General features: G+C 44.1%; 1 protein-coding gene across 1 annotated transcript; it reads left to right on the top strand.

Moving 5' to 3' along the window:
* Nucleotides 1-9739: 9739 nt before the first annotated feature.
* On the top strand, nt 9740-12152 carry irf2bp2a (interferon regulatory factor 2 binding protein 2a). The gene is made up of 2 exons (XM_053333017.1): nt 9740-10910; nt 11222-12152. Exons 1-2 carry the CDS (start codon nt 10076-10078, stop codon nt 11941-11943), a joined length of 1557 nt encoding a protein of 518 aa, XP_053188992.1. The 5' UTR covers nt 9740-10075; the 3' UTR covers nt 11944-12152.
* Nucleotides 12153-13750: the final 1598 nt, after the last annotated feature.

Here is a 13750-nt window from a genome sequence, read left to right as displayed (position 1 = left end):
CTGACACAGTTTTGCAAGGACACTGTCACTGCATAATGGGTTTAGCATTGCCCAAGACAATTGTGATTGAGTTAAAGAAATACAAACAAGCCACTGCATTTTTTTCCCCTTCAAGAGAATTGATAGTTGGTGCAGCCAGACCTTTGTCCAGTGCTGGCACAGTGCTGTGAAGATAGGTCTGGCTATCCAAGACTATTTTCCGACAGACTTGGCACGGGAAGTGTATTGCTGCCTCCCGCCGCTTACAAACAACACATTTGGTTTTTGCACACAGAAATACTGTACGTGTTTATTTGCTTATAGGGCGGGGAAGTGAGATCCGATCACAAATGGTCACTCGAGACGCATGTGAAGACACCTTCTCATGCCAGGTGTGAACTGACGTACTTAGCTGTCCCTTTGTGATCGGATCACCAAAGACTTGTATTAATGCCAAGTGTGAACAAGGCCTCTCTTATTCCACATTGAAAGAAGAAAGTGGAGTGAAAATATAGGGAGAACTTGCAAGCATTTGAACCTTTTCTGAGAAAAAATGCTCCCCGGTGCCATCATTTGGTACAGAGAGATGTATGAATAATGAATTTGCACTGAACTCCTGCTGAACTCTCTGCACCAGCACTGAGCCAGAGATCAGCACCACATGACATCCAACACACACACACGCACCCAGTGACCTCTGCAGAGCTCCAAACATGCGAGGCAATCTGTTGTGGAGTATTGTGTCTGTCTGCTGTGTGAATCATTACACTGTGCTGCACCTGGCAGCAGTGGACTGTCCTTTGATAAACCTGACAACTGTTGGGAGGCGTTGAGCACACAGCCAAGCAAAATGGAAAGATAAATACAAAACTGACGACCAACCGGTGCTGCAGTGGTTAAAGCTCCCGCCCTTTTGGCAGCTGAAGTGTGTGTGTGAGCAGTTCAATGTTTAACCCTTGTGTCAACAGCGCGCATGTGTCACAACAGCATTCCTGTGAGGCGTTTGTCTTGTGACAGAGCGATTTCATAATGGGAGAACTGCTCTCTGAATGCCCGCATACATTGTTTTCTGGCAGGAGGAAGGAACTTTGTCTTGGTGTAGGATGACTTGTAGCCTGACAAGTTTCATGTTTCTGCATGCTGTGTGTTAATAAGCAGAGAGGTTGGATCATGAATGGCTGGGTTAACTAGTTCAAACAGCAAACACAGTGTCCTGTTTACCCAGAATAAGCCTCTCTCTCATCTCCCCCTCAACTGTAAATGGTTAACTCAGAAAGGATCATGCAAGAGCTGGAATTTTTTTTTTTTTTTTTTTTTTTTTGCAGTTACATGGGAGGTGAACTTTGCTCGCCTTGTTGTTAGGCAACAGCATTTTTTTTTATCAGAGTGATTTTATCATGTGAGGAGAGAAACAGAGAGCATGTTACACAGCCCCAGGAAGGAAGACAGAAATGAGTTCTCTGCAGAGATGTTTCTTGATGAGTAAAGTAGAAACGTACATGTGAAAATAAAAGTGTAGAGTTGGGGGAGGGCGGTGTGTTGTCCTTCAGGGTAACCCTGGGAGTAGCCAGACTTGTCAGTCAGTGTGAAACCATTTCCTCTTCAAGGCTGTCTGACTCCTCCCTCCCATTGTGTGGCAACGCGGTGTAGGTGAACTTTATCCCTCTTTGTTGAGAGAGAGAGAGCTTTCAAATGATTTGCATTGAACAAGGTCAAGTTACACATCTGTGAGCCTGCTGAACAATGTGAATCCCATCACTTAACAGAAGGAGGGGGGGAGTAATTACAACCTTTCATATGTTAAAACAGTTTGAAAACGGCCTCTACTCAAACCTGTACGTCCACTGTGTAAAAGAACTCTGATAGCATTACATGACCACCACAAACTGAAATCGCATAGATAACATTCACCACACCCAGCTCAACGTGCCCTTTGGACAGGCAGGTTTTTTGCAAACACATGGTGTAAGACGACTCTCTATCAGCAGCATGCTTGTAGTCGTTACAAATTTGCACAATACAAACACAGAGGTTCATATCACCTTGGGCTTATCAGGATCCTTCAAGGGCACTGAACTTTCCCACAGCGCTCCCTCCACTCTGGCCTTTTGTATCCCTTTGGGACTTTACTGTTGCGTCAAGGCTCTCCTATTCACCCCATGTGCTTCCCACAGTATTACTCTACCACTTTAGCTGAGCTTGCTGCAGTGGCTATGACTAAACTATCCACTTCATGCCTGTAAGGAATAATGACTGTATGTACTGTATGACAACATCTGTCGTTGCCTTTGTTGCAAAACTAGTTTGTCAAAGATGAAGTTCACAGTGTGAAGTAATGTGACCTTAAGTTCCTGCATAAGGAGGATGATCACTTTCGCTTCACTTCAGTGATAAAATAAGAGCTTTCATACATGTCTTAAAGAACATTTGTTTTTTGCAACTAATTGAATTTTATTGTGGTGGAATTGTTCTTCCCTAATAATCAGACCAAATTGCCATTTGGTTTCACTTGTTTCATCAAACCCGAATTCATATTAATGTTAGCCAAAAATCTGTTCGTGTGGATGTCTTGTTTTCTTTGGCCCTAAGGAACCAGTACCAACCAGTACAACTGACTGCTATTATCGTTTTTAGTTGACACGGAAGCTACATTAGCGGTAGGATTAAACAAAGAGGTATTGCAAAATATGGCAACGTTACAGAACAGTTTGACATTTGGGGAAATAAACTGATTTGCTTTCTTGCCAAGAGTTACGTGAGAAGATTAATAACACTCTTTTGTCAGCTAAATATAAGACTACACCCTGCAGGGAGTTAGCTTATCTTAGCATTAAGACAAGAAACAAGAGGAAACAGCTAGCTTGGCTTTGTATAAAAGAAACAGCCTGCAGCACCTCTAAATAAATATCACTAATAAACACGTTATAACTTGTTTAATCTGTTCAAAAATCAAGTCAAAGTTTTAAAATGTTGTAGTGTTTCTGTTTTTTGGACACAGTGACTTGAGTTACTTGGTGAGCTTCATGGTGCTAGTAGGAGAATATTGTGACTTTTGGCTGGAGCCAATTTAGCTGTAACTAACCTAATCTAAGCTAACTGGCTAATGGCCAAAGTTTCATATATCCAACAGATATGAGATTGATATTAAGTGTGTTATTCCCAAAATAGAATTTCTTAGCTATTGAATTAGAACAACCTCTACATTTGCATTTATCTTAACCATACTTGTCACCATCTTGTCTTTAGTTTTAATTAATGTTGCCTGGTATTTAGTTAGCTACGCAGGAAGATGTTTTGAATCCTACCTGCTAAGCTCTGACCAGTCAGTTGTTTCTTTAACTGGAGGAAACAGACAGTCAGTGGAGACCATACTAGGTCTGTTTGAATCACAAAACAAATCTGAGAAGAGGGCGACAATTTAGAGGTCATGAACCAGGCTAGTTTTTACCATTATCCATATTGGTCATAATAACATCTTACCCACCAACTGCTTATTTAAAAGAAGTAAGAATGGGCTACAAATACAAGCAGCCAGACACACAGGCAGGTTAACTAATTTGGAAGAGAAAATAAATGCAGTTGGTAAAATTATGTTAATCAATCACAATTTGTTTTAACCACCAAAGAGGTTTAGATAATCTGGTTGCCGTCGGTCAGACCTTGTTTCAGTGATGTCACTGTTTCCAGAGTCAGAAATTACTTTGTTGTGTCCAATTTCATGACAGCCGATAAAACTGATGGCCAAAAATAATGAAACTAGGGCCTGAGTTGTAACAAACTGTGATTGCCTTGTAACTTATGCTGACTGTCCTTGAATTCACATACACACGGTTGTGCTTGTCATTGCAGCTCTATTTTCTATTTCAGCTCTTCACAGCGAGCTGTTTCCTGAGACAGGGCTTTGAAGTGGATGAGGGAGGTGGGGGAGCGTGTGCCCAGATGCCCAGACACTGTGGTTGAGGGGGCTTTATCACACAGACAGGGAACAGCACTCATCTCCTGCCCTCCCATCTTTCACCGCGACGGGAGGCTGAATGTGACAACCAATGCTCCCCAGCTGCTCAGGGGCCAGGTCCGCAAAACCACAGGCGGATAATGAATGCCACACCATCGTGACAACTTGCACTTTTATGGAGAAGGGGAGGAAGGACATCTCTGGCACGGACGCTCGCAGTGTACGATGAAACATCCTCCATAAACCAGACAATCAAAGTGAGGGCAGTGAAGCATCTGTGGAATCTGTGACAAGAACCTCAACTGATTTATGATCACTACCAAAGAAGGGCTGTTTCCAAATTAATGTGTTTAGAGCTTAATTGCAGGAAAATGGAAGAAATATTCACTTTCCAAATGTAACCACAACATCTGTAAGCGATGCATTACAGCTGCATTTATCCATGATCTTTCCTACTTTCATGATTTGAATAAGCCATGTGTTATTTATGAACAATTTCCCCCACAGTCCTGAGATTTAAGGTTTTTCCAAATTAGGTCAGCGTTTGCTTTTGTTGATTTTCCCTTTTCACGGTTATGTTATTATATATTCTATATATCACAGACTATTCTCCCTATATTCCATTTGCTTTCAAGGCAAATGTTACTAGAAAAAGAGCAACTTTGATCTCCCTCCAACCGAAACCCTGAAATATCTTCTAAATAAAAGCCTTATACATATGCATGTTCACGCATATTTTTATGTATTATTTACCAGGGTTTTATGCAACCATTCACACAAATGAATATATGCAAAGTGAGTGAATACAAATCACTTTGGTGCTCTCCCTAATGACATAAAAGGACAGCAGAAATGAGAAAGTAAAAATGCTGAGAATAAATGATATCCTCTGCACCTGGAGACTGAGCCAGAGTGCAGAGTTAACTGCTTCACCGAGGATGTCAGAGTCCATTTTCTAGGGAAGCAGCTCAAAAATAGACAGGAGCTCTGGTAATAAATAAGCCTACTTTGGGAAAGTTTTATTTTGGCTCAGAGCAAGGGGTTACATAACACATGAAATACTCCTCATTCTTTTTGGTTCAGCTTGAAAAAACAAGAAGTTTAACGTCTGATACTGGAAAAAATGCCTTGTGTCCAAATATAAATGTCCCTCAATCACATTTACACACATTACAACTCCTACTGTACACACATATTCATACTATGTGCTGCAGATAACTTGAGGATGAAACTGGATGTGTCAAATCCTGCAGAAGTTTGCACGAGGATGACTCAAGGTATAAGGAGTGGCTGTTGACAATATTGTACTAATTATAAATGTGTGTTTCTGTGTGTGTGTGCCTGTGTGTGTGTTGCATATGAATGTGTGGGAGTGTTCAGCAGAATGACATTTTGGACATTTTGTCTGACTCCCCACTGCTGTCACAACGCTGGAACAGTTACACAGTTCAATATGCTTAACATAACAACTATGAGTCAGCCATGAAACTGCCTTTTAAGGGCAATAAACAGGGAACTATTTATAAGTGCAGGTAATATTACTCATTCCAGTAGCAGCTTATGAATTGGGTCGCCTAACGCCAACCGCAGAATTGCAAAAAGGTGCATTTTGACAACGGATTCTGTGACTTCAGACCATGTGGTGATGTCTGATTGTGCTATGAGAGGCCAGGGGCAGGTTGTTTACATGTGCGTCTAGAGCTGTAACTGAAAATATATGGGGGTTTCCACTGGACAGGAAGTGATGTCGACAGCTCACAAAGCATGCAGGCTTACTTAAGCGCAGCATTACAGAAGCAAAGTTCAGGTCTTTCTGTTCCTGGCTGCCAAAATTGCATCTGTACTGCGAGCCACAGAAAGTAACTTCTGTACAAAAATGGATGTGAAAACAATGCTGTTCGTTTACATTTTTCTGCGGGGATTTTTTCCTTCCACTTTCCCCTCTCAAGCCCTCTGCTGTTTACTAAATCGCCTGTCTCCTGACAAGCTGGGCAGATTAAGGGGATATGTTACCGTCTTGTTTTTTTTCTAAATGGATACACATGTGGCACATCTGGGTCCAAGCCTGACTCATTACTCACTTTTTTATGTTCCATTCTCTGCAGCCATGGCAACTGCTGCATGTTTGGCAGAAAGCTTTTGAAGGCAGTGGAAAAAGAGAGAGAGAGCCTAGGGAGGGAGCATAAAGGGAGAGCTGGAGAGGGAGGGAGGGAGAGCGAGCAAGCTCTCAGTAGTTGGCCTACATCCAGTGTAATCATGCCATGGAGCCGAAATGAGGCCTTTGGCAGCACACCAGGTTTCTGAGAACAAAGATGTGAGCTTCTAATGTTGGCGGTGGGGCCTGCTTGGCATCCTTTGCCATTTCCCAGCAGCCCTTGCCTTGGCCGACTGCCAGCCCCCCACCCCCCCTCCCCTGCTGGGACTGCAAAGAGGATCAGAATAAAGAGAGAGACTTGTTTTTCACTCGCCTCTTGCTCTGGCCCAATGACATCACCTCTGCAGCCTCCAGCCCCCAGATTCCAGTCGCCCGGCACATTTTTCCCTTTCGCCGTGGACCCTCCATTTTATTTGAATTCCTCCATTTTCTACCGATATCCAAGTCGGCTCCTTAAAATGCCTAACGTACGTTTTTATTTGTGTTTTTGTGTGTGTGCTGCAGTGTATTTCCCAGTATGTAACCACGCCACTGAATTAACAGAATCCATTCAGAAAATTAATAAACATATTCCTCGTAATGTTTCATTTAAAAAAACAGGAATGCAGCTAATATGACAGATGGATGCTTTGATATTATCTTTCAGTGCTCCCCCAAAAATGTGTCTGTATTCTAATCCTTGCTGTACAAATCTGTAGCTAAAAATAGCACCGTAAACAGGATATATATGGAAGACGGGGTGCTGTGATAATCTCCATGGTTACCTCTCCCTGTTACATATACAGGAACAGTACAAACCTTTCACATTAGTCCTTACATTTGTGGACATTTCCAGCCTCTGCCACTCTGTGTAGCTATTAATCCACGAGGCAGGTCACGGCAACAGCTGCCTAACTTCAGTAATATGTCGTCACACTGTCCTGTTATAACCTCCTTTTAAGTCTGTGCAACATGTTACAGTTGGTGCTCACCTCAGCAGCTGAAAGGGTTATATAACATAAGTGTTGGTGGGGAGAAAGACTCAGAAAACATCCAGTGTTGTGCTTTGCTTAGGCAGAAAACTTCATAGAGAATTTGTAATGATCTGTTCACATGAATAAAAGATGGCCAATATAAAATTCAACGGGCTCAGAAGGCAATAGAACAAAAATAACGTCATCTCATCAGGCCTGTGATGGTGTCACATGCTGGGTATTCCCCTGGCCATCACCTACCTCTCACTCTTTATTTAGCTGCTGCATGTCTCAATTTACATACTGCTAAAAAAAAAAAAAAAAAAAGTTCAGAACAGCACTTTACAGCTACTACATCTGGTTAAGTAGCTACACTGAAATTAGACAGCCATCAGCTGGGTCACACTGTGGTGATTTTACTGTATACATGGCTCATATTGCCAATCAGAGCCATCTGTGCATGTCTGGCTCCCTCTCAGACCTTTATCGCCTCTGTTCAGTACTATTCTGCCTTTGCTCCGCAGCCACTGCAGCACTCGTTTTTTTTTTAATCAATGGATCATTCCTATTATAGAATCAGGTCATTTAGGATTTAATTGAATCTCGGCATGCCTCCGTCTTGCATAATAGTGTGTAGCTATTTGCTTGCACAAACATTTACTGATTGGAAAGTGAGGGATCAAAGTGTTAGGCAATTGTTTCCCACCAATCTTAAGGAAAGAACTGTTTATTTTGCCCCTCGCAAGAGTCATTTCCTAACTGTGTCATAAAGCCTAACAACACTTCCTAGTGTTGTTCACCCGACAAGGGCTGAGATTGAGAGAAAGCAGGGACGGGAAACAATGTGTTAATACAGTAGTTTACAGTCAGAGTAACACTGAGGGCACTAAAAGCTTGTGACGTCTGTGAATGTTTTTGTTCCTTGACCTGAAGGGAATATTATTGTGTAGCACTGATAGGTGTGTTCATTCATTGATTGGCAGCTTCTCAAGAACAATCATATAAAATCACATGGCAACTGCACTGCAATTATATGTGCTCGGTGGCAGCGAATCAGCAACACAACTGCCTCTTTTTGTATGTGGATACGCTCTGAAGAAAGCCTCATGCCACAGTGCGTGATCGCGTCCGCAGGCGGGGAGCCAAAGTGGCCTGATGTCCCTTAGATGGGTGAGGCGGATGAGGGTACGTGACTAAACATCTTGCTTCCTCTTTCCAACGTCACATGGACTTGCACAAACATATCCTGCTTTGTGTCTGCAGGTTTCAGACGCATTGCCTCACCCAAAGCCCCAGGCTAAAAGCTGCAATGAGTTGGAATGAGACCAGATGAGAGGGAGGAATCTGAAATACTGAGACACTCCTCCTGCTCAAATCTACACTTTTACTTCAGGGGATTTTGGCTAGGTTTTTTGTAGTCCCCCCTCCCCTCCCTTCCCTTCCATCATGTAAAACATACACAACATAATAATAGTAGTAGTCATTAATCTTGATAAAGCCCTCATAGCTCTTTTATCTTTTGAGTTGTTTGATGGTTAACTTACTGAGAAAAAAAAAAAGAAATGCCTGAATGGCTGATTCATCCCAGTGTAATTTCATTTAGTGGTGGCAGATTTGGATGACTGACTGTTCAGTGCACTAGAATAAAAAATGTGGGCAGAGCTATATTCATGCTGTAACCCCGATCCATTCAAGTTTACAACGCACTGGGCTGGAAATCCCCACCTCATGACAGAGCTTCCTGGTTACTGGCTAATGGAGGCGCCTTTTTCTAGCTGCCCTTTATACTAATACGGGGAGGGAAAATACTGTCTAACCGACGCTAAAACCCAGGTCAGCACATGTTGAAATCATGACACAAAAAAATGAGCAGGGAGAAGGGGAAATGAGGGCAGTAAAAAAAACCCTCTATAATAATCCTAATATAGCTCCTATAAATTAATGCCTGCTGTTTCCACTATAGCTGCAAGACATTTTCCATATATATATAGGCTATATGACACATCTTTCTAAAAATTGCCATTGCATTACAGTAGCCTACTTGTTGTTTTCTTTTTTTTTTCTTCTTAGGGTCGACCCACCTCATTCATTGCACAGCAGTAGTAGTAGCTCAGCTCATGGCGTCGAGGCGCTGTGCATTGAGAAAAACAAGCTGCAGCGAGCGTTTTTCAGCCTGAACCGGATAACGCTCTGAATTTAGGACAAAGCAGCAGTCAACTGGAGGAGCTGGAAAGTCGCCTTTTTTTATTATTATTATTAGTAGTAGTATTATTATCCCCTGGTGGTCTACTGCTTACCTACAGCAGCATGTTTCTTTAAAAAAAAAAAAAAAAAAAAAAATCATTGCAGACAGGCTGGTATCGGCGGATCCGGTGTTGTATTTTTATTTTGCAGGCTTGGTGGTCATAATAATAATAATAAATAAATAAATAAATAAATAATAATAAAAAGCTGCGGGTTATTCCCTTGAGTCGCAAGCGGCGGTGGCGGCGGAGGAGGAGAAGAAGAAGAAGCTGAACTGGGTGCAGTTTGGGCAGAGGTTCAAGTGATTTAAATTAAAAAATAAAAAAGCAGTGAGTGACAGAGGCTGCAGTAAGCTGGAGAGGTGGAGGGGAGGTGGAGGTGGAGGGGTGGTGGTGGTGGTGCTGGTGGTGGTGGGGAGGGGGGGGGGTCTGTCGAAGAAATCAAGTCAATAGAAACTGAAGTGGAAGCAGGCGTTTAGAGGTCCGTGGTGACGTCACTGCTCCACATTGAGGCTGTAGTAGAGTCAGTGGAGATAGAGAGAGGAGCGCCGTAGTAAAGTACACACCGACATGAACTTCTCCCTGTGAAACTTCACCGTTGTTACTGCGAAAGTCGGGAGAGGACGAGTTTACACTATTTTTTCTCCCCCACCTTTCTCTCCACGAACGGAAATTGCTCTTTATTCGTTTTTTTTTTTTTTAAAGGGAGATCGGACGACAAAAACAGGACAAGAAGACACATTTTTTCTTCTTTGGGTTTCTTTTCTTAGGGGGGTTGACGACTAGCGCTATGTCGTCCGCGGCGGTCGCTGCTTCTTCCAGGAGGCAATCGTGTTATTTATGCGACTTGCCCCGCATGCCGTGGGCTATGATCTGGGATTTTACCGAGCCCGTCTGCAGGGGATGTGTCAACTATGAAGGAGCAGACCGCATTGAGTTTGTCATCGAGACGGCAAGGCAGCTCAAGAGGGCTCACGGGTTTCAGGAGGGCAGATCTCCCGGGCCGGGGAAGTCGCAGCTCTCCGGGAAAGAGATCCAGGCTATCAACCACGCAGCGGCGGGAGACCCCGGTTCCCGACCGCCACAGCCGCTGGATCGCTACCCGCTCTCCTCCGATCGCCCTCCCAGGCTGGGTCCAGAGTATCAGTCTGGCAGGCAGGCGAACGGCATCCCCGTCCCCAATGGATTTCCTAAGCCCGACGAGCCGCCAGAGCTGAACCGCCAGAGCCCCAACCCGCGCAGGAATAGCACGGTCCCCCCGAATCTAGTGCCTTTGGTTAACGGGAGCATGCCCCCGGTGCACGCCGTCAACGGGAGACCGGGCCAGATGGGGCTTCCCTCCGCACTGGCGGGCGGTAGTCCCGCCGACCTGGGCAAGAGACCAGCCTCGGTCTCGAGCACCGAGCACGACAGAGAGGTGAAGGAGAAGCACAGACCGGACAGTCTCACGCCGGAGATCTCCGAGAGCCACAAAAACAGAGCAGACCCAGACTGGATGAGCAAGGGTAAAACGGTGAGGGACCTGATGGCTCTGCACACTTTCGACAACAGGTTCAAGAAGGACCATGCGGCCATGCAACAAAGGGTTATGGGATATGAGGCCAGCGCCACGGCTTCCAAGTCAGGTAAGCATCCAGATGTGTTTTAATGTCAAGTATGTAATGTTGATTTTGTGCTGTGGTCATAATTATGTTAACTCATCTTGGCTCAGGAGTGGGTTAATAATGAACAAGTGATAATTATTGTGTCATGGTTGCAAAATTCCTCTTGTGTAAATGAAAACGTGCCACATTTGTTGTGTTTGTTATTATTGTTCTGTTGCCTGTGGTGCAGCCTGGAACAGCAAAAAAATGCATGACTGCCTTCCAGTGTAATTGTTGATCCTTGTCTGAGCTGTGCAACTCAACTATTTTGTTTAACCCTTTCCCACCTCCAGACAGAGGAAAACACCCCCGGAGCATGAAGAGAAAAGCGTCTCCTGAACCAGAGGGAGAGGGGACAGCTGCCAAGCTCAATGGAGAAGGACAGCAGTGGTTACCACCACCTACTGACGGACTCAAAATGCCACCAGTTCCCCCGCCAAGCTTCGCCTCTCCCCCTTCCACAATATCCCCCCACTCCCGCACCACCCCACCTGAAGCAGCCCAGAATGGCCAGTCCCCTATGGCGGCACTCATCATGGCGGCAGACAATGCAGGTGGGAACAGCTCTCCCAAGGACGCCACCAACCAAGTCCACTCTACCACCCGGAGGAACAGCAGCAGCCCCCTGTCGCCGTCCTCCATGAATCAGAGGAGGCTCGCACAGAGAGATGCATCTGGTGCAGGCACCCCCCACGTGCCAGGCATGGACCAAGTGCACCCCCAAAGCATTCCGGACTCCTCGGTACCTGGCAGCATACCCCTGTGCTGCACGCTGTGCCACGAGCGTTTGGAGGACACACACTTTGTTCAGTGCCCGTCTGTGCCCTCTCACAAGTTCTGCTTCCCGTGCTCGAGGGAAAGCATAAAGCAGCAAGGTGCTACGGGTGAAGTGTACTGTCCAAGTGGAGAGAAATGTCCCCTGGTTGGCTCGAACGTACCGTGGGCTTTCATGCAAGGAGAAATCGCCACCATCCTTGCAGGAGATGTCAAAGTAAAAAAGGAGAGGGACCCTTGATTTTATTGAAAACTTCTTTGGGGAGGGGAAGCAAAAATATGAGTATAAATATATAAATATCACATACATACCATTCAAACAAACTAACGGACTTGTACATATTGGACCCAAGGGAAGAGTATACTTCGTAAACATGGTTGTAAAATTTTTGATTTTTGAATACATTGTGTTTCTATATTTTTGAAGATAAAGGTATGTACTCATTATAATGGACTACGTTCCTCTTTGTTGATGTTTAACAAAATTCTTGATGTACTTCTAGGTCTGGTGGCAGTTCCTGTTTAACGTAGAATGTGACTAATGCTACTCTACGAGCACTTGGCAAAACTGAAAATGCTTTTAGCTGTACTTGTATGCACTTGTTTAAAAATTGCCAAATACAATTTCTGATCTTGTATGAACATATTGTCTGAGCTTGCTTCATTTGAGTGATTAAGTTACACAGGGTCTCTGTGTGGGCAGATCATGAGAAAGGGCTCTCTGCTCTGATACGCAGGCTTGTTGTGACGGCTCAGGAGACTTGATTTACGCTGCACAACATAAGTAGGCTACTGTTTCGAGCTGCACAGGAGCACCTTTTCTGCACACATGCCTTTCGTGGATGCAAAATTGTGGGTAGGAGGGGGTAAAAACAGACACATTGTCCCTTATGTGCTACAGTTTGTGCATCCCTGTAAAGTGATTGCAGCCTACAGAAATAGGTGCCAAGTCATGTTCAGTCAGCTGGAATCTGTTGAGTCAGTAATGTGAGAAAGTGCACGATTGTCAACATGATACCATAGTGTAACCACGTTGTGCAACCACAAATTAGGACTTTTGCTGAAATGAACCACTCGGAATAATAATAATATTCTTAGATTTCAATACTGTCACTACATATTTTCCAGTTTATGTGCATACTGTGTCTGACATCGTAAAGGTGTTTTTTATTTTAGATAAATCTTTTGTTTTTTTTCAGAGAACGCGATGTTTGATTCTCCAAGAACTTGACAAATCAAATTATGAATAAAAATCATCATTTACAAACTTTCTTCAAGCATAAATTAGGTGCATTAACAGTGCAGCAATACACCCTTTAAAAAAAAAAAAAAAAAAAAAAATTCGCTCTCATTTTTCTGCAGTTTGTGTGGTACATTGTGTCACACTGATATTTACTTTCCCTGATATTGCTACATTCTTTCACTGGGTCACATGCTCAGAGCAGATTTCTGCCTCAGTATGCAACGTGTGTTCTTTCAGAGTAAACAATAATGCTGCTACTGCCTTACAAACCAACTTCGGCCTGCACCTCTTCAAATGCAAATTTAATTGTTGCAGATTCATGAAGGCACATCCATTAAAAAAAAAACAGCAATTCTGTCTCTGTAATGGCAAGAAGGCAGCCAGACTCATCTCCACAAGCCATGAGCGGCTTATGGGGTCGTCAAGTGACAAACTGCAGTTACTGTGGCTGCGGGAGAGAGAGAGGGAAGCAATCTTGAGACTGTTTTTGTGCCTTCAGACAAAGAGCTCACTCTCACTCCGATGTAGCTGACGCTGCACCAAACGGACACTGGCATGTAAGATCATTTCTGTTGGAGAAGGGGGTGGGGTGGGGGGTGGGGGGGGGGGGGCTTTGGCGGAGCGGGCAGTTGCATAATTATTTGAGACACAATCTGCTTCCTGCTCGTGTTTTATCGGGCTGTCAGTGCAGACTCTGAAATTCAGCAACAGCACGCATTTAAAAGAAGACTGTTTTTGGTTTTTTTGGGGGGGATGGTTTTTGTTCATTAAAGGCCCACAGACAGTTTAGCTCCCTTTTTGTCTA

This window comes from Scomber japonicus, chromosome 14, assembly GCF_027409825.1.
Source record: "Scomber japonicus isolate fScoJap1 chromosome 14, fScoJap1.pri, whole genome shotgun sequence".
NCBI classification, from domain to species: Eukaryota; Metazoa; Chordata; class Actinopteri; order Scombriformes; family Scombridae; genus Scomber; species Scomber japonicus.
This window is presented reverse-complemented; position numbering and strand designations above follow the sequence as displayed.

What these genes read in the sequence shown, in the direction of transcription:
- irf2bp2a (XM_053333017.1), top strand. Translation starts at nt 10,076, where the DNA reads ATGTCGTCCGCGGCGGTCGCTGCTTCTTCCAGGAGGCAATCGTGTTAT. An exon ending in CGCCACGGCTTCCAAGTCAG is followed by an intron (nt 10,911 to 11,221) that starts GTAAGCATCCAG and finishes TCCCACCTCCAG; the next exon opens with ACAGAGGAAAACACCCCCGG.